The sequence below is a fragment of the Strix uralensis genome, chromosome 5 (genome assembly GCF_047716275.1).
Source record: "Strix uralensis isolate ZFMK-TIS-50842 chromosome 5, bStrUra1, whole genome shotgun sequence".
NCBI classification, from domain to species: Eukaryota; Metazoa; Chordata; class Aves; order Strigiformes; family Strigidae; genus Strix; species Strix uralensis.
In genome coordinates this window covers 38,208,787-38,230,870 of record NC_133976.1, presented here as the reverse complement: position 1 = coordinate 38,230,870, position 22,084 = coordinate 38,208,787, and the positions used below count along the sequence as shown (strand labels likewise).

General features: G+C 41.0%; 1 protein-coding gene across 4 annotated transcripts in view; it reads right to left on the bottom strand.

Moving 5' to 3' along the window:
• SRGAP1 (SLIT-ROBO Rho GTPase activating protein 1) overlaps window positions 1-22,084 on the bottom strand; it is a 156,344-nt gene that overhangs the window by 50,642 nt on the left and 83,618 nt on the right. For all 4 annotated transcript variants that reach the window (XM_074870502.1, XM_074870505.1, XM_074870503.1 and 1 more), the window contains 3 exons: window positions 17,675-17,737; window positions 1,470-1,652; window positions 943-1,071 (listed from right to left, as the gene is read on the bottom strand). In XM_074870502.1, the coding sequence (XP_074726603.1) occupies window positions 943-1,071; window positions 1,470-1,652; window positions 17,675-17,737 (375 nt within the window). The remainder of the gene's footprint in view (window positions 1-942; window positions 1,072-1,469; window positions 1,653-17,674; window positions 17,738-22,084) is intronic.

Genomic DNA, 22,084 nt, shown 5'->3' with positions numbered 1-22,084 from the left:
ACTTTCCATTTAAATTCCTTAGGGAAGAGTAATTTCTACAGCCATTTTGTTAAAAGAATGCTATTGTCTACATTGGCCCACAGCTTGGAAAAAGCCACACAAAGTAGGTATCATTTTCCTGCGTTACTAAATACTGTAGAATGTATATTTCTGTTAAAAACTAGCAGTGAGAAAGCTCTAGCCTTCATGGTTTTGTAAATATATTTACATACACTAACTCCAAAGAGTGTTGTCATTGTATATGTATGCAGAGAGCTTCACTTCTCCTCCCCTTGAAATTCTTTGTGAAGCTCTAGGTCTGCAGTTCCTCCCCTCAGCTGTCACTGCTATGGCAACCTCTGTGGACATCAATGAAATGGGTAAGAATCAGGTGCATTTTCCAACCTGAGAAAGTTTTGACCAAGTAGAAACACACACTGGAGACATTCACTGGGAAATGTGAGCTCCGAAAGAGAAGGCAGGAGAAACAAAATCAGCATCTTTCCAACCTCTGAAGGGGTGGGGGTGCTAGGAATAGAGGAGAGGGAAAGGGACCTTTCCTTCCTTCCAGCAGCCAGGAAGAACTCATAAGGTTCACATCAGACACGACCTAACTAGAAGCTAAAAATCCATCATACTTCAAGTAGTATCAGGAAAATCATCATCAGGAAATCAGTAGGGACAACTTCTTTTTTGTGTTATTCCTGTCATATTTTCTCTTGCCACATGGGGAGAAAACATAATGTTCTAACTTTAAAAGAATGGGTTCAGCATCTTATTGACACTTTATTTTGTGAAATATAAAGCTGAAGGGAAAATCTCCTGATTATACCATACAATATTAAAATTATAAGCATACTGTAGGCAACCCATATGACTAATGTATTCCTTTGAAAACGAAAAAAAAAGGAAAGTATTATTGCTGAACAGAACAAACATAAAAACAAATGTGCCAATACTTACATCAATTAAATCCGAAAGGTCATGAATATAATACTTGAAAACAGAAGCATTGGTTGCTTCGAGGGTGAGCAGGTATTCATTACGGGCCTTAATAGATTTCAGCTTGTTTTCAGAATATTTTGCTTGACGCTAGGAAGAAGATTGTATATTAATGTATTTAATGTATAATGAATTACTTCATTTTTGGTATGTAGCAAAAATGGTAACAATTCAAGCACACATTCCTATTAACAAGAATGAATCTTAGCTGCCAGCCTGTTATGCATACAACAAATGTAATGCAAAGTGATAACTTAGTGTTTTGTTTCAAATGGGACAAACCATATAGTAAGAATTATACTGGGAATAAAGTATTCCCATCTCTGAACTGCAATTAAGTCAAGTTATCTACAACCCACTGCTAGTTTATACGTGTATCTTGTTTAATTTTCTTTCCCAGCTAGACTTCTCTGTCTAAAATCATGCTAAAGAATGTCAGAAATGCACTGAATTTACTTCAAATGAAGCTAAATAAAAGGACTATTTACTTTTTCCTTCATTTTTTCAATCTTTTTCACAGAGCTCCGTCTCTGGTGCCTTTCTTCTAGTCGAATATGAAAAACAGGGTCTCCTGACCTCCCAATCTGTTTTTCTTCTTGCTTCTCTGCCTCCTTCAGTTTGCTTTCTGCACTGATGCTCTCTGCATGATACATGTGGTATGTTTTCATGACCTGCAGAAAATAGAGTCAAAGGAGAGTTAGGACAAAACGAACAAAGGTATCTACAGAAAAATCACAGGGTCTTTGAGTAAAACATTCTCTTATAAACATGGAGCTTGGATAAATTTCTTTGCCAACAGAGACTGAGGATTTCTGTGTGCATTTTTATTTTTATGTATCTAAAATTCTAAATGTTCAGAGTGCTTTACCAAGCACTATGAATAAAGAGAAAGGTGATGGAGAACTAGTTGTAATGTAAGCATGTGAGACCATCTCTCACCCTGTCTCATTTCTCCTCAGAAGGGCCTTGCATCACTGAAATGTTGTGATAGGCAACGGGGCAGTAAGCTGTAAAATATTTCAGTCAAAAGTTGTGTAGAAATTTTTTTCGGGACTTTTTTCATTGCTCTGACAGAAAAAAGCAAAATCTTTCTTATTAAACTGCAGGATTCCTGTCTTTGAATGAAAACACAAAATAATGAGCAATAAAACTAAATCTATGTCAGACCCATATCTATCTGACTCCTTCAGTGCTGACTTAACAGCTTGGCTGTGGACATTGAATGTTTGAAAGCAGAAGGACCCATTCAGCACTGAGGAAAGAGGAAGAAAGAGGCAACAGGAAGCTTCTGTCTGGGCGCTCATCTCCAGACAGCTGGACATCTGTCCACAGCCTGGGAAGAAGTAGCTACCAACTGTGCAGCGAGCTGATTGGGTGCGACCTAGCACCAGATTAGAGCTGGAGAAAGACCCGCCTGATAAATGAGTTGTGAAGATGCTTTCCTCATAGTCCCCCAGTTAATACCTTTATCTTCCCCCTACACACACACTGGCTCTGCAGTCAAGAGAGCTTGGGCTGCCAGCCTGCAAATACATGCTCGCACAGAGCACAAAGAGGGAGAGAGACTGGTTCGGCCCATTCCTCCCTTTCTTCTTCAAGCAAGAAAAGCCTCAGCTTGAACATTGTGTAGTGGGCAGCAAGCAACCACAAATCACCCGCCTCTGATGGGGAGGGCTGTCTCTGCCCCCCTCCAGCACAGAAAGGCACTTTCCACCTTCCCCAGCCTTTTTTTTTCCTTCCTTTTGTTTGTTGTCTTAAGTTTCAAGCAAGGAACAAAGCATGAAGGCGACCTCGGGCAGCCAGTGGCCTCCTCTCTTCTTCACAGGGTGCCAGAGTGCTCTCTCTGATAGATGTTATGTTTGGGCTGAGGCCACGGAAGCCATTCACCTCCTCTGAAGGACACAGCCAGGGAGGAATCAGATGGGCTGTGTGTGTCACCCATGGAGGAGACAGAGTAGTCTGGGGGGCTGTCATGAAATATTTCCTAGAGAGAGGAGTACTTTTTGTAACTGAGTAGTTAGGTCAGCCTAAGGAGCATCCATAGAGTGGCAACACTGGGGACACTAAAGCTAGAGAGTGCGAATTTGCTGCAGCATGGCTTAGTGTGGATTGATACAAACCAACCGCATGCCCTGTCAGGTGATGGCTGAAATGATGCATATTTAAAGTCTTGTGCAACAGAAAGAAAGAAGCATTTAGAGAACTGCAATTCTGCATAATCACGTTATGCATAATCTTATACACCATAACTGTGTATGCCACTATTTAATACTGATGCCATGCTGTTGATACAATTGAAATAGGATTGATATTAAAAATGAAACAGGCAACTCTTCACTAACTTCCTGTAGCAAGGTAAACCAGTTGGAGACACACATCAAAAAGAGTAGCCTTGTTATTTTTTTTAAAAACATGTGTTTACAGCTCTTTGTTGAAAAAACCCAAACTGCCTGGAGCAGTGTTTAGTGTTATTGTCACTGCTGCTATTTTACAGCACAGCTGCTCTCCAAGACCCGACCAGAGTGCAGAGTTCCCTGCCCAAGCACTGCCTACACCCGTCAGCAACAGCCCCAACAGCTCACAGTCCACATGGATGAGGCAAAACCCCAAAGACAAAACAAGCCAAGTTGGGAAGAGAAGGCAAGCCTGCAGAGCCTAGATCTGCACATTTCTCAGCTTAAGCAAATGGCACGTTCAGTTCCCTAATACTGTTATCAAAGGCATTTCTATGGTTGTCGATAATCTGTACCTGGGGAGTCTAACTTGTATAGCCACATGGAAAGAACTACTGAAAGAGAAAAAATGCACTTAAAGAAATGATTTATAAAACAAACCTGAGAAGCACAGAAAGTGATATGGCTCTATTAAAAATTATGGGAAAAGGAAATTAAAAATAAGGTTGTGCCCTTCTCTTTTGGCCTTTTTATTCAATTTTTTTAGTGGTTCTTTACAGAAGTCTACAGGCATTTGCTTTTTTTAATCTTTTGTTCTGTGTCAGCTCCAGAGGCTTTTCAGTTGGTGGGACAAGTCTAATTCATGTGTCTTACCACTTAGGAGAGTTATTTACTTTGGTACTCAGTTTTTCTGCCTGCAAAGAGGGAATAGTAATATCTCAGAGCTTCCTACCAGCACATCTCAAAGCATCTGACTTAAGTGGTAAAGCAAGCATTTGTTCTACTTGACAAAAGCAGTAAGCACTGAGGTTTTTGAAGCATTTTTTCTGAGTGCCATGTAGCCCAGTGGATTAGGCATAAACGTCCTTCTGCAGCGGCTGTGACATTTTAGCCTTCCTCCCTGTTGAGTGAATGAGTATAAGTGTATCACTACCAGCTTTCACCAAGAAGCTCAGATGCCTCCATGCTGACTCTGCTAACCTCACACTGCTGAAGAGTATTTCTTCCTCTCATTGCCTGCTTACAGCACATGCTACCAATTCCAGTGTCTCACTATACACCAATGGTATGTCAAGTTTTGTGTGAGGATGACATGGAGCTCATAGTCTCTATAGAAAACCAAGAAGTCTCCTTGAAATCCATGTTCTTGCAACAAACTGCACCAAGTTCTTGGTACAAATGATTCCTAAGGTAACTAAAACTGAAAAAGAAGCCCTCCCCTTGGCAGTATACTCAGGGCTGGACAACAGTCCTACCCAAGCCATGCTGGTTTAGAAATCAATACAAACCATGTACAGAGCAGTGATCAGCCTATGCATTTGACTCCTGTCCGGTTTGTTATGTTGACAGCACTGCTTATCTCATGCACTAGTGACATCATTATTTTTCAAGCCTCTGGAGAAAGCTGACAGCTCCAGCCTTTTTCCATGATTTGTCAATGTTTTTTAAGAGCTGATATTGCAGCAGCTAAACTTAACTTGAGAAAGCATTAGACAGACATGTATGGAAAATAAATGTGAACTAGCTAGGGATTTGGCTTCCAAGTATTTCAGTGCCCGCTTCCTCAACAAATCAGCTTAGAATTTGCATGCTAAGTTGCATATATGACTCTTGCCCTTAACATTATACCATCTTTTCTCCATGGAGCTTTTAAAAGACTGTTAGATACAGTAGAAGACAGTAACAGGCTTGCCTAATTCTTGTAAATAGATTTACTGTATGAAGAGTTCTGAGATTCACAGATCTCTGATCTGTCAATATGTAACAGATCCATAGATCTGTAATTCAAATGACAAATAATCTGATGAAATAAGCAATACCGCTTCTCAAATGTCCACCAAACTGTTGAAGAATAGACTGTCCTGTGAGAGTATCCATCACTGAACTGACTTTAATTAGTCCCCAAAGTGCTTATTGATCAGCCATCAAGTATGCACTGAAAAGAGAGAGCAAGGTCGTAATTTTGCAGATGCTGAACTGTCATCATGACATATGCTGCACTTCTCCACTGTAGTGAAAAAAGCATTGTTAAATGCGTACTAGTCCCTTTCTAAAATGAAATGGTAAGTTTATCTCTTATTAATTTAGTAGGTTTATTCTGCAGATCCAGTGATGTAAAAATATAGATTTCTGTCAGATAACTAAGTCAGACTACAAGCAGATGAAAAAGACTGTGCTACCCAAACTGTGTACTCTCCCACTTGTAGGTGACAGACTGTTCACTTAGTGATATAAATGTCTCGTTTTGTGTGCCAAATTTTCAGCATCACTCATAAGAGCTCAGCAAGTAGGCTCAGGGCAGAAGATAGCACTTATCATGGGGAAGGGCACATTAGAGTAAACCCTTAGATAATTATTTTATTTAAACCCACAATTGTTATCTGGGCAAATCCATCAACAAGATGGTAATTAGTGCTGTATTTCTGTGGGCTACAAGAGAAGAATGTTCCCATAGTAAGATGATGGCTTTCCTTTTCTACATGCATACTTCTTTTCTAGAAAGCTTCTTAGCCCAACTTACTAAGACTGAATGCTAGAAAGTTAAAATATATTGAAATTACCATGTGTTACCATGTGCTTCATTTTTATAATAAAACTGAGTAATTAAGAGGTTTTTCATAGTGTTTCTCAGGAAATAGGCATTTAACAGAACAGCAGTTCATCCCTGTTGCAATTACTGTGTCTGAATTGTTTCAGAATTGTCTCTGCTAAGTCATGAGTTCTTATCAGAAGGTGGAGTTGCAAGGGATTCATTAAATCAGGTTAGCTAGCACTTTCCCCAAGAAATAAGTAAAATCTTATGCCAACTTTACTACATCAGTGGCTTCTAGCAGTTAAGTAGGCTCAGTATTAGGTGTTTTCAGCATCCTGTTCACTTCCAAACCAACCTCTGATGTGGTTCCAGGAATTGCCACTGATATATTCCTACCAATACAGAATTACTGATTTCACCTTCTCAGATCTCTGGTGTGCTACAGTAAATTGGATTTAACTTTTCTACAGAGAATTCAGATTCTGTTTTATTTCAGCAAAGAAAAAAGAAAATCTGGCAGCAAATACCTTGAGAAATTAAACAGCCAAGATTTTTAAAGAGTAAGATAAAGCAATGGAAAATGCAAGCGGCACAGCAGCTCTGTCTTATTTAATATTAAATTGTTTGCTTTGGACTGTCCCTACTTTTTTATTTTTCTGAAAGTCTTACACTTGTATTGCTTGTGAAAAGTGTGATGTCAGTAGGAGTAATTTGAAACACCAAGTGGGAGACATGAAGATGTATTTTTACGATGTGCATTGCTTTTCTCCACTATTTTCCCCCATCCTTATTACCAGAACAGCTCTGCATTTTTAGAAAACTTGTCACCTCATTGATCCCTCCCTGACTCCTTTAGAGGTCATTTATGAATATGCCCTCACCCCTACATAAATCCAGTGGAGACCTCCCTCCATTGCAAGAAAAGACTGCCTACCTTCTGTTTCCTACCATTCCCAATCATTCAGATGTTAACTGTCATATTCCAGTATTTGATCTGATAATACAAGATATTTTAGCTTTCCGGTAAAATGGAAGAAAGAGTTTGAGTTTGACTGGGGAGCAATTTCTGTTGCAAAGATGATCTATTGTAAAATCAATAATCCGCTGCCTCTTTAAATCAACATGTAAGAAGGTTTCCAAATCTCTTCGTTCACAAAAAACACCAACCAAAATCTCCTGCAGTTTTCAGTTTGACCAACTTATTTTCCTGTAATTGTCAGAAATAACCTCTGCTTTGTGACCCTCACATAACCAAATGGGCTCCTCTCTCCCCATCCCCACTCACTCAAAAGGTAGGCCTTGCTCTAGTTTCAACAGCTTATATCCTTACGTAAAACATGGGACTACTTACTAGTCTACATTGCCTGCAAGTGTAATAGGGAGAGGAGTAAGAGAGGAATGCGGCAGCTGGGATGCTGCAGACCTGAACACACTGACTGGCTGGCACAGCCAGGGAGAAGCCATACATAATTAAAAGTACTCGCCACTCATAATTTACTGAACTCACAAAGATACAGACTGAAGCTTAGCTATTCAGTTCTTTTTAGTATGATGTTTTGAGTCATAATTTAAGAACCAGTGCATAAAATACTGAGAATTGAAAATATAGAGTTTTAAAATGCATTTTCACTAGTCATGTAACATGTAGAAAACATACGATTATCTAATGTAACAGGCAAGAAAACCTCTATGTGAAAGAGATGGAAACTGAAAAAGTAAAGTTTCCTTTACAAACTCCTGATTATTCCAGTAAAATAAGCCTGCTTTGCTCACAGGTTCTTAGAACATCTTCTGAAGCCTCACTTCACCTGCTCTGTTCTTATTTTTTCAACAATTCTGTACATGATGTGTAATTTTAATGAGGATTGCACAACCCAACGTCAACAGAAGGTAAGCTACTCCCAGGGAGTAAATGAAGACCTATGGTACAAATCTCATATTTCCATGTTAATTCCTAGTAATGAAAACAGGAAAAATAATTAATTACATAAAGTGAAAGCAAGGAGAAAGGTCTCTTATTGGTGTGCATTTTTAAAGAACAGTAGGTATTTAATACTCTGAAGTGTCTGACTTTTTTTTTGACATTTCATTGCAGTTCTGAGCTTTTAAAAATCAGTCAAAATGTTTTCTAGTCTCTCTCTCTCTCAAAAGGCAGAGGTTCAAACTTCCACAAGTTAATAAATATCTTTGAGCAGAAAGTTTTTTTATTTGAAAATCTTCATAATGCACTCTTAGTGGAAGGTGGCATGTCTCTTCAATTCCTCAGTGATTTCTTATTTTCTTCTCTTAGAACAGTTTATTCTTTGCAAAATCTGTGGCACTGCTTATTGACTTGTTTGATCTAAAAACCATCAAAACCAATGGACACAACTCCCTAACTACATCAGGTTTTAGATCATTTATTCTGCATTGTTCCAGATAAACTGCATTTGAGACACCTGGTGCTTGAGAAGTCTGAAAGCAGGTGTTATGAAGCCTTACGTCTGGCTGGCATGTTGGACATGTGTGGGTAGAGCCTCTCATCATTTGGGTTTGAATGAAACATTTAATCCAGCCCCTGACCACATAGCATTAGGGAAATCCAGGCAAGTAATGTCTTAAACCTTGTCAGCAGAGCAAACAACGCGTTGGCTTGAAAGAGTTACTGTGGAGCAGCAGAACTACTGTGTATGCCTGAATACTTCTGCCTAAGGAACCCACTCCTCATCTAAGGAGTATCAAGGAGTATAATGAAATTGTAATTTCTTTACATTGACTATACACCTGTGCCTCAGCACAAACACTTCTTACTATTTCAGCTTTTAATGATTTTAATTATCTTCTCTCATTCTCTTTAACACACTTTTACGCACAACTGTTTGTTTTTTATTTCTGGAGGGTGACCTTAATTTACAAACCTTTCTTGTAAGATAAAGAATGATGAGAAGAAGTAAACGGATTATTAAACCCTTCTTCACACACACCCTCAGTTCATTAAAAGCCCCAGTACTTTCTCTTAATTCAAAGGCTTTAGAGGTATTTATTTAAACTCCAATAAGGCTTCACATTTTAATGGTTACACTTCATGAACATACTATTTCTTTAAAAAAACCGCAGAACCGAGTAATAGGGAGAGACTTCAATATTAGTATATTATTCACTGATTTGAAATTAATTTGCTTTCTTTTGGACACAAAGATATATCTCACAATAGTAAAACTGAATTTTTTTCTTCTTTCCATAAATCATGGGGCAAAGAGGAAGAAGTCATCTTCTTGTAAGTGACTGAGAAACATACCTCCCGGATTTTAAAATTGTAGATATTTGTTTTGGTAAGGCCACTGTGATCTTATTCTGTAAACAGTGAATGTCACACAGAATTAAAAGCTACGCATGAGGTTTCCATGTGTCTAGATATTGTCTACGTATTGTCCTGGTTACGTATTGTCCTGGTTTCGGTCAGAATAGAGTTAACTTTCCTTGGGCTGAGAGGGAGCACAGCTAGAGGGCCAGGCCCAGATCGGTCACTGGAGTATTCCATATCATGTGATGTCATGCTCAGTATATAAAGGAAGCACATGCTCTCTCACTTCTGTTTTCTGGTCTGCATGGTGGGATCTTTGGTGTGGTTGGGATCATTGCTGGAGACAGGCTGTGTACCGGTTGCCGGGTGGTGAGTGACTGCATTGTATATTACCTGTTTGGATTTCCTATTGTTACTGTAGTTTTGTTACTATTACTAAATCTTTTTGATTCAACCTACAGATTTTCTTCTTTTGTCCCTCCCCTATTTCACCGGCGGAGCGGGGAGGGGAGCGGGGGAGGTAAGCAACTGGCTGCATGGTGATTGGCTACTGTCCGAATTCAAACCACAACAGTCTATTTTGGTGCTCAACATGGGGCTTGAGGTTTGAGATAACAACAGATCGACAGATCAGGTCATAATGTCTGTTGCTCGGCTCCTTAAGATTTTATCACCATTATTTGCTGTACATAGTCCCCACGCTGCTGCTCACCACCATCACTCAAAAATTTTGTTTTTGCTGTACTACGTAATGCTGATCTATGACATGATGCAGTTGTCAGTCCTGGGGCTATTTACAATTGTGTTTGAGAATTTCAGTAATTGCAAACATCCTTGGAATGTTGACATTAACATGGTCGTCTTACTGCTAGGAGCCAGTGTGTTCCTGCACGTGTTCAGGTTTTGCTCAGGGTTAAGCAACTATTTAAGAGAATCACCTGGAGATCTATCCCAAGGTTGGAGAATTATGAGTGGCTGGGGGTGTGGAGTAGTGGCAAGTACCTAGAACAGTGGGCACCTCCAGTGTATTGGAATTTCATTCCCGAACAGGTGCAGAATCCTGAAAATCTAGTAAAATATTTGGAAAAAGTATGTTGTCACCCGGGTAATTCCAGAGAGGCACAGCTCACTGCAATATGCTGGGGCCTAGCCCACGCCTACCGAGTGCTATTAAACACTACTCAGTACCCTCAAAAAGAAGAGAAGGGCTCTGAATCTGGTAACAAAACAACAGACATTGCAGCCACTCCAAAGTCCACAACAGAAACTGCAGCCACTACAACTGCGAGGACGGGCGCTGCAGCTGAACCAGAGGACCAACCCATGACAGTGTCAGTTACTCCCATACATAAGAAGAAATACACAAGAAAATCCCCTCGCGGCGTACAGGGTGATGATGAACCAGGCCTGTCACAAGAACAGGAGGAGGAGGAGGCAGAGCCAGTGATAGTCACCTGATCCTTATCCCTGAGCGAGTTGTAAGACATGCAAAAAGATTTCAGCCGCCATCCAGGTAAGCAACTTGTTACGTGGCTGCTCCAATGCTGGGGTAGTGGGGCCAGTAGTGTGGAATTAGAGAGTAGGGAGGCCAGGCAGCTGGGATCCCTGTCTAGGGAAGGGGACATCGACAAAATCATTGGAAAGAAGACACAAAATCTCAGTCTCTGGAGGTAATTCCTGTCAAGCGTGAGGGAGAGGTATCCCTTCAAGGAAGATTTTGTGTGTCATCCAAGTAAGTGGACCGCTATGGAGAGAGGTATTCAATACTTGAGGGAGCTAGCTGTGCGGGAGACAGTTTACTATGACCCAGATAATGCACGGCTACCCACAGATCCAGATGAAGTCTGATGCACCTGGCCCATGTGGTGGAAGTTTGCACAGAGCACACCATCATCATATGCCAATGCATTAGCAGTAACGGACTGGAGAGACAAAGAGGGACCAACAGTGGATGAACCGGCTCGCTGACTATGACAATATGAAGAAAGTCTCTCTTCCTCCCTGGTTGCGGCTGTGGAGAAATTATCTCAAGAATTCCAGCAATTTAAAGAGGACATGTCCTACTCCCCACCTGCATGGACTAGGATCTTGGCTATTAGGAGCAGTTGTTTCCCTACTTGAGAGAACGGGTACACACCACGGGGGAAGCTGTGGCATCGCCTGTGTGACTATGGAGAAGACATGAAGAAATGGGATGGAAAACCTACCTACCTCCTAGAAGAGTGGGTATGTCAGTTGGAAGGAAGAATAACTACAAAATGGGGTTCTTCTAGGAGAAATGCTGCTCCGGTTTCCAGTAATCAAGTGCCCAGACAGAGCAAAAAGGTCAACTTTGCTCACGAGCCTGTAAGAACTGATTTGTATTCACAAGAAGTGAGTGATCAAGATGAGGCTGAAACCCGTGCACACCATACTAACCCATTTGTCATTAGCGGGTATTATGACCAACATTAGAGGGGCCCCGCCTCCAGCCAGGCGGGGGACAGGGACAACCGAGTTTACTGGACTGTGTGGATTCGATGGCCTGGCACATCTGACCCCCAGCAGTATAAGGCTTTAGTGGACACTGGTGTTCAATGCACCCTAATGCCGTCAAATTTTAAAGGAACAGAACCCATTTGTATTTCAGGAGTGATGGGGGGTCTCAACAACTGACTGTATTGCAGGCCGAGGTGAGCCTGAGTGGAAAAGAGTGGGAAAAACACCCCATTGTGACTGGCCCAGACGCTCCATGTATTCTTGGCATAGATTATCTCAGGAGAGGGTATTTTAAGGACTCAAAAGGGTATCAGTGAACTTTGGTATAGCTGGCTTGGAAACAGAGGAAATTAAACAGCTGTCTGTGTTATCTGGTCTCTCAGAGGATCCTTCTGTTGTGGGATTGCTGAGGGTCAAAGAACAACGGGTGCCAATTGCCACTACAACCATGCACCGACAGTAATACTGCACCAGTGGAGACTCTAATCCCTATCCATAAACTGATTCGTCAACTCGAGAGCCAAGGAGTCATCAGCAAGACGTGCTCCCCCTTTAACAGCCCCGTATGGCCAGTGTGAAAGTCTAATGGAGAGTGAAGATTGACAGTGGACTATTGTGGCCTGAATGAAGTCACACCACTGCTGAGTGCTGCTGTGCCAGACATGCTACAACTTCAGTATGAGCTAGAGTTGAAGGCAGCCAAGTGGTACGCCACGACTGATATTGCCAACGCATTTTTCTCCATCCCTCTGGCAGCAGAATGCAGGTCACAGTTTGCTTTTACCTGAAGGGGTGTTCAATACACCTGGAATCGACTGCCCCAGGGGTGGAAACACAGCCCCACCATTTGCCATGGACTGACCCAGACTGCACTGGAACAGGGTGAAGCTGTGGAACACTTACAATACATTGATGACATCATTATATGGGGTAATACAGCAGAAGAAGTTTTTGAGAAAGGGGAGAAAATAATCCAAATCCTTCTGAGAGCTGGTTTTGCCATAAAGCATGGTAAGGTCAAGGGACCTGCACAAGAGATTCAGTTTTTAGGAGTAAAATGGCAAGATGGACACCGTCAGATTCCAATGGAGGTGATTAATAAAATAACAGCTATGTCCCCACCGGCTAACAGAAAGGAAACACAAGCTTTCTTAGGTGTTGTGGGTTTCTGGAGACTGCACATTCCAAATTACAGTCAGATTGTAAGCCCTCTCTATCAAGCAACCTGTAAAAAGAATGATTTTATATGGGGCCTGGAGCAACAACAAGATTTTGAACAAATTAAATAGGAAATAGTTCATGCAGTAGCTCTTGGGCCAGTTCATACACGACAAGATGTTAGACATGTGCTCTACACTGCAACCAGGAAGAATGGCCCTACCTGGAGTCTCTGGCAGAGTGCACCAGGGGAGACTCGGGGTCAACCCCTGGGGTTTTGGAGTTGGGGATACGAAGTATCTGAGGACTGCTATACTCCAACCGAAAAGGAGATATTGGCAGCATATGAAGGGGTCTGAGCTGCTTCAGAGGTGATCAGGACTGAAGCACAGCTCCTCCTGCCTCCCCGACTGCCAGTGCTGGGCTGGATGCTCAAAGGGAGTGTCCCCTCTACACACCATGCAACTGATGCCACGTGGAGTATATGGGTTGCATTAATCACACAACGGGCTCGAATAGGGAGCCCCAGCCATCCAGGAATACTGGAAGTGATTACGAATTGGCCAGAAGGCAAAGATTTTGGAATGGCGCCAGAGGAAGAGGTAACACATACTGAAGAGGCCCCACCATGTAATAAACTACTGGATAATGAGAAGTGTTGTGGGGAAACATTGAAGGTGGAAAGAGGCTGTGTGGAGCCCTACATGACAGGTTGCTGAAGCTGCTGAAAGAGAAGGTGAATCGAGTCAGTTTGCAGAGGTGAAAGCCATCCAGCTGGCCTTGAATATCTCTGAGTGAGAAAGGTGGCCAGTGCTCTACCTCTATACTGACTCATGGATGGTGGCAAATGCACTGTGGGGGTGGTTACAGCAGTGGAAACGGAGTAACTGGCAGTGCAGCGGCAAACCCATCTGGGTTGCTGAATTATGGCAAGATATTGCTGCTCAGGTAGAGAATCTTGTTGTGAAAAGTATGCCATCTAGATGCTCATGTACGGAAGAGCCGGGCCACTGAAGAACATCAGAACAACCAACAGGCGGATCAAGCTGCCAAGATCAAGGTGTCTCAGGTAGATCTGGACTGGCAACATAAGGGTGAACAATTGGCTTGCTGGGCCCATGACTCCTCAGACCATCAGGGAAGAGATGCAACATATAGATGGGCTTGTGACTGAGGGGTGGACTTAACCATGGATGCTGTTGCACAGGTAATCCATGAATGTGAGTCATGTGCTACAATCGAGCAAGCCAAACGGTTAAAACCCATTTGCTATGGAGGATGACGGTTAAAATATAAATATGGGGAGGCCTGGCAGATTGATTGTATCAGCTTCCACAAACTCGGCAAGGCAAACACTATGTGCTTACAATGGTGGAAGCAGCCACTGGCTGGTTGGAAACTTATGCCGTGTCCCATGCCACTGCCTGGAACACCATTTTAGGCCTTGAGAAGAAAGTCTTGTGGTGGCATGGCATGCCAGAAAGGATTGAGTCAGATAATGGGACACATTTCTGAAACAACCTCACAGACGCCTGGGCCAACGAACATGGTATTGAGTGGATATATCACATTCCCTACCATGCACCAGCCTCTGGGAAAATTGAGCGATACAATGGGTTGCTAAAAACTACACTGAGAGCAATGGGTGGTGGAACTTTCAAACACTGGGACGTGCATTTAGCAAAAGCCACCTGGTTAGTCAATACCAGAGGATCTGCCAAGCAAGCTGGCCCTGCTCAATCAAACCTCCTACATACTGTAGATGGGGATAAAGCCCCCATAGTGCGCATTAAAAATATGCTGGGGAAGACAGTCTGGGTTACTCCTGCATTGGGTAAAGGTAAACCCATGCGTGGGATTACTTTTGCCCGAGGACCTGGGTGCACTTGGTGGGTAATGCAGAAGGATGGAAAAGTCCAATGTGTACCTCAAGGGGAGTTGATTTTAGGTGAAAAAAGCCAATGAATTGAACTGTCAAATAACGCTGTTATTGCAACTGGTGCCCCGCAACATCCTCCTGCCACATCCAAAGCCTCCTGCTCCATCAACTGAGCCAACTCCACCTCATTCCTCCAGCCTTAAAGACTGTCACGACAGAAGGAACCCAAGTTATGGACTAAGTGAACTCAGTAGACATTTTGGAAGGATGGCCCATAGACTGAGGGAATGATATCTGTGAGACCTGGGAAAATGGGTGGTGATTCCTTAGAATGTATTTGGAACCTGAGCATAACATAAATGGTATGGAAAAAGGGGTGGAGACTGTCCTGGTTTTGGCCAGGATAGAGTCAACTTTCCTTGGACTGAGAGGGAGCACAGCTAGAGCGCCGGGCCCGGATCGATCATTGGAGTATTCCATATCATGTGACATCATGCTCAGTATATAAAGGAGACACATGCTCTCTCATTTACTTTTTCTGGTTGGCGTGGCAGGATCTGTGGTGCGGTCGGGATCGCTGCTAGGGGCAGGCTATGTACCGGTTGCCGGGTGGTGAGCAACTGCATTGTATATTACCCATTTGGACTTGCTATTGTTACTGTTGTTCTGTTACTATTAAGTAAATTTTTTTCATTCAACCTATGAATTTTCTTCTTTTGTCCCTCCCCTATTTCACCAGGGATGGGGGGGGAGGGGGGGGGGAAGGAAGCGACTGGCTGCGTGGTGATTGGCTACCAGCTGAGTTCAAACCATTATATGTACACAAGCACATACATTATAGAGATATGCTGATGATCATTCTAAAGATGCAGTCAATGGAACTGATGTTATTCTGTACCATATTGTCACTTTACTAAGAATGGGTTGTATCTGGCTAAATATGGGCATCTACAGCTGACCAATACCTTTGCCATCAATGAAAAGCTGTTCAATGGAGTTAACAGTATAGATAATTTCATCTGAAGCAGATGCTTGCATCTGATCAGACAAAGGGGTCTGATCTCCCCATATTAGATTTCCAGTGACTATAACTGGAATCTAGATGGCAAGCTAAGATATTTGTACTTACACTGAAGATGCCTGAATATTAGGTGAAGTAAATTCCATCCCAAGAAACTATTCTGCAGCAGTAACCTAATTCAAATTCTGCACATGTTCTGTATTCTACTAACTTCAAAAAACTATCTATTTTACAAACCCCTTAAATTCAGAGAAAGGAATTAGCATTCACAGGAAGCCCATGGAACTTAATATCTGAATAAATCTGTAGCCATCAGTGGGAAGACACAGCACTAGAGTGAAGAAAAAGAGTGAAAATACCAAAATCCAGTCCTGCAGATTTTCACTGGTGATTCAGCAAAATATTTCAGCACATGCTTCACTGTTTTCCTACCCTGGGAGCACTGGCACTAATCCCATGCCTCACCAGGCACTGGGCTTACGCAACTGTTTAATTGAAACAAGACTGTATCTTCAGGGCTTACTCACCACTGAAGGCTCACTTGTGCAATGGCTCCTACAGTCGCTGACTCCCTGTAGCTGTGTGAAATGTCTGCAGCTATCACTACTTTGCAGAAGCTGATCCCAGCATACTTCACTGACTACAGGCCCGAGCCAACAAGGTTTTGTGGTATTGCAACCTACAAAATCAGTAGTGATTTCAGAAAAAAAAAATCCCGAAGAAAAGACCTCAATAAAAAAATAAAAGCGTTTAGGTAGGTTTTAGGAATCTGTGTCCATAACTACAATCCAAAAGAACCGAGGACAGTGAGACAGGTCTAAATTTATTTGGATATTCTTTTTGCCACCGAAGTTGTTCTTGAATTTAAATGTTCTTCAACCCATCCACTGATGGGTGCACAATTTTACCTAGGTCAAAAGAAAAACAGACAAGATGCACAGAAGTAATATGTGACTAATCTCTCCCTGAGGAAAGCTGGTCTCTGATATCTTCCTAAACTTCCTTAAAACCACAAATTGTTTCTTGATATAGATATTGTGGGTTTTTTTCCCTGGTCTCCCAAATCTTGAGGCTAGGGAAGGGAGCACTCTAAAGACTGTTATGCATGGTACTGGAGCACAGATGTTTCAGTTCTTCCAGACAGAAGGGAGAATTTAGATGTCCAACTTCCTCAACCATCAGAAATCAACAGAGTTTTGTAAGAGGTGGATGTCACCAGTTCCTCTTCATTGTATAGCTATGTTTAAAACCAAAAGTAATTCTTGTTTTGTTCTTTCTCAGCACATATCCCCCTCAAAATATTTTGGGGAATATTTTTTAGGTAGACAAGACATCATCCTCTAGTAACAAGTTGTGTAGATGAGTTTCAAAGAGGAAAAGAAGTTCAGACCTACCTTCTCTCAGATTTTCTAGTGGGTTAACAGCAGCTTGCCAGAATGCTTAGAGTGTTTATTTCTTGACCTCTCTGAATGGTATAGAAAGCCTACACAATCCTCTTTTTTTCTATTTTTATTATTATTATTTACTTATCCCAGCCAGGGAGAGGGGAGGGCACATAAGTAACATTTACTGATTTTTACTGAGTATAGTCCATGAGTCAAATCAAGCAGATGGCAGCATGGACAAAAACAAGGCAGAAAAGGAAGAAGCATTGCTCTTGTAAGGTCTAAGTAGAAATGCTTCATTAGTAATCAACAAAACTTATAACATACTGGCTTAGCATAGTCTAGGGGGAAAAACGGTTGAATGTAAAGAGTAATCCTGAAAGCATATGTATTGTAAACAAGTGAGCAGAGTCTTTCCAAAAGAGATAGTTTAGACTTGTGTAAAAACACAAAAGTAAGCATCTCCACTGGGGGGTAACTTGCTAGATAAAAGAACACTTAAAGCTTATAGAAGTCTGATATGGAATTTGTATACGATAAGCTAAGTAAGTAACTGTACTTACTGTGTAAAGCTCATTAAGTACTTTCATTAAGTCTTCATGAAGCTGAAACGCAATCTCTTTGCTCTGTAATTAAAAAGAAATCATTAGAAAAAGGCATGCAGAAACTGCAGCATACATTTGCTTCTTGATATTCGTACTCATTGTTCATCCTAGACAGTGAATGCAACATTGCTCATAAAGACACCGTTCCAACAGAACTACAGTGCACTAAAAATAATGATTCAGGGATGCAGAGGTAGACAGATAACATCTGGACAGAAGACTTCTAAAAGGAAGCCTAGAAGTAATTTGAGAAAATCTCCCATGAAGCATCAGGAAATTTGGTGCCAACAGAAAGGGTGAAGTTCAGGATTAACGCTATAAGCCTTTTCAATGGAACAGACTGTGCACTGTTTTATAACTGAAATGATATATACAAAAACTAAACCATGTGGAATGTGATATTCTAGAGGGACATCCTGCCCAATTTTTACATCTAGAACAGTCTTTGTTTCTCAGCACATGCAACTATCTAAATATTTATGAAAGAAATAATTATGGCTCCTCTTTGAAACAGATACCCAACTGCATAATATTCCACAGAGTGGGCTGCTGAAACAGCTTTGTTTAGCTTTTCTGGACTGTGTCTTTACTTTCATTCTGACCCAGAAAAAAAGAAATGCTTAGCAGTAGTTATTAACGAAAACAAGTATGTCAAAATAAGAGTATTTAATTGGAGTCTCATTCAAATATATTCCTTTGTTAGTTGTCCACAGCAGTTCAATCAGATGAAAATTGTGGCAACTGTGCAAGAGTTGAAGGCATTTGTACCACAGACTTTGGAAAACAGCTATAGAATAGAGCTACGGGACTTGGCAAACTGCCTGACTACATTTCTTCTGCAATGCTCAGCACTGTAACATCCATGCTGAAAATGTCAGCTTTTTTTTCCCGTGAATAAACTGATAATTAGCCCAGCTTCTAAAAACTCCAACTTCATGATAGATAATGGCCTTAGCTATGAGAAGTACTTTGTATTTGTATAGAAGCCAAAGGAAAATCCTCAGGGACAACTCATCTCCAAAGCCGCTGACACATTCTTGGCCATCACTAAAACACCTGCAGGAGTAATGGTTTCTGAATGAGAATTTCCAGTGCAATGCCCACGTATGAGTGGGAACCACGCCACACATCCCACCCACTGCGTCTTCCAGGAGGATGAAACAGACACATACAGTAGCTGGAACAGAAAATTTTGAATTTTTTCTCTTATTCCTACTGTCATACTCCTTACTCTAGGCAGTATTTGAAGGAACCTGCCATATCACTTAACAGTATTCACTCCCTTATATGCAAGATGATTTTTAACTGACAAGAAGCTAGAAATACAAATTAAAAAACACTTCAGTGAAATTCTTGTATTCCCAAGAGCATTAGCTGTAGTAGCTAAGGCACAGTGAGACAGATGCTCTGAAGCCGAGTTAAACAGAACTATTATGAAACTTTCCTGATTGCTTATACTTTTCAAAGTCTGGTATTTTTCATGAGGTATGCTCTACTACTGAACTATCTAGAACAAAAGGCTTACTACTTCCATTTCTTTACAAGTAACAGATTATTTTCACCTAATATTAAGGACAAAGATTCATATGCATAACAGTGCACAGAGTGCTTGTAAAGAATTGGAAAAGGATTGCAGATTTGCAAGCTGCTGTAGGGAAACACAGTAAAAGCTTTAGCAAAAATTCTGAATTGCTTTTCATTGCTTTACATTGGCACCCTGCCTTTAAAAGTCAGCAGCACAGCTCTGACACAGCTTGCACATCTCATAGCTCCAAGAAGTGGAGGCCACCTGTTTTATCTTGGATAGCTGCTTCTATAGTGCTGAATATGAGCGGTCTGTTTTTTAAATTACTTTAGCAGAAAGAAGGACAAAACATACAAATAAGATGGTTGACATTAAGGCAGGAAGATGAAAGCGTACACATGTGGGAAAAAACTGTAGATGAACTCCAGCTTCAAGCAGTTTATCCATTTCAACTGTTGGTCACTACCATCTCAAAACTGGTGACAAATCAAGACCTAAACACAGCAATACCAATTCTAAGGCAGCATGCCTTAAGCTGGCAGTGCAAAAATTTATTTGAGGTGAGACAGAAAACCCCAAATCAATTTTCTCTTTACCATTTGCAGATTTTATTGTAAGTAAAGCACACAGCAGTTTATTGAAAGACACACCCTCCTTTTCTGCTCTTCAGTTAAACCTTAATGCGAATAGACACCAGATTAGTTGAGGATTTGGGGAATGATCACTATTTACAAGGACCCATTTCTTCTCTTTACTCCTATAGAGCTTTGTCCAGCACTGAAGCACAAGTGGTCCAGCCCTCAAGATTTACTCACCACCATGCATACGTGATCTTCCCCAGGCAACAACACACTGATCAATGGTAAATTTGAAAGTAAATGGAAGAGATCACAGTAGAGAAAAGAGGGAGATGGTTATAGGAAAGGACACTAGGTTTTAAAATGGGAGGCAAAAAGAGAGGGAGGAAGGTGATCAGCAAAAAGAGTAAAAATTAGATAGAGACAGCCTAGCAATGCCACATGATCACAGATGAGTCATCCTTCCACCAGTTCATCTGGGGACTCCAACCTGCAGAGGGTGCCTGTAGTGATGGATAACATGTCAGTTGCTGCCTCTTTCTTATGCGAGATTATTAGGAATTGTCCAATAAAAATCAGGAAATTTGGTTAACCTTAGCAGTATAAAAGGGATTTATTTTCAAGAACCAACACATTTTACATTAGCATTTAAGATCAAGAAATACTGACTCAAGTGGCAAGCGATACAGCTTTTAGTGTGTAATACATAGCACGTTAGAGGACCAGATAAGAAGTGCATTTATTTTCAGTAGTTAATGGCTCTCCTATTTCTCTTTTAGGCTACCTATCCCCTGCAGTAGTTCAGCACGTTTGAATGGTGTGCTCCTCTAGGAGCCTATCCTCAGGGTAGCCAAACAACAGAACGTAAGACGCAGCACACATTTTCCTGGAGCTGAGTTGGTATCTCTAATCAGGCCATTAAAACCTGACAAACAATCACTGAGGTGCTTCTTTATTCACCGTGTCCTAGAGAAATGTATTAGCATCTATTAACCAAAAGAACAAAGAACACAATAAAAATTTTAGAGCACATGCAAACTCTTGCTAAAAATATTATATATGTTACTAATCAAAGCATTGAGAAACAGTAGTGGATTTTTCACACCCATGCAACAGACGAGTAAGTGTACCTAAACTACCCTTTCAGTATGTGCTCAGCATTCAACACATCAGTGGCCCTACTGATGTTATCAAGATTTATATTTATGGATTAATGTTTGAGAAACTTAAAACTTTATTTCACATTAATCCCCCTTCATTGAAGTCTATAACAATATTTTCATCCATTTCAGTTATAGCATAATTGAGCACTCAAACTTTCTTTTTTTCTTTTTTTTTTTTTTACTGAAATTTAAGAGTCAGTTCAGTTCTTCCTGGAACTCTTTAGTGTCTGTATTTAGCACACACAGTGCTACTCTCAGTTACATCATTTAGGGAAAATATTCTGTGACTATTGCTTTTAAATGAGTCTGCTGCTGGTCCCTGGGGGAAGGGAAGTGCAAACCCTTCTTTTAAGGAGCTTTCATGAGCTGCAGTGACACTGACATAACCAACTCATAGTAAAATTTTGTCCCAGATTTGCCAGTCTATAGCAACAAATAGCTTTGCCTTCCTTTTAAACCTTTAAATGCTAAAGAAAACAATGCAAAAAAATCTCTGTATGTGCCACAATCTTTATAACATCAAATAGATTTGGCAGGTAGTCATATTCCTTGTTAATAGCAAGATTATGGAACTAAAATATTTATTGTGCTTGGCTTCTCCAGCATCTTTTACTGTAAACACTGGAAGATATGTTCATCTTGGCTCGTTATGATTTCTGTCCAAAGAAAATACATGTTTATAAATTATAAATATACAAATCTGCTTAAGGATTTTGTGGGTATGTGTTTATACAGTTGATTATTAATGCTGGGGTAACCAGAATCACTGCATGAAATGTTCTGCATAATACTTTTCCCTTCTGCTTGACATTTTTCCTTATTACTTTATTCTTTAATTGTTCCCATGAGGCCATCTACCCCATCTGCCTGAAGAAACATGCAAGCATGCAAGGTTTGAACTCTGCTACTTTATGTTTGTAATTTTATGTGCAGCATGAAGGCCAGGCATGAACAGCACTCTGTACTGCTTTTATATGCCAGCAACTAAAAAGAAGAAGAGCTTAAGTGCCTATCTGGAACTATGAGGCCTGACATAGTATCATCAGATAAATGCCACAAAATCTGTGAACTAGATCCTACTTTGTCCTGCATTTAGTACATT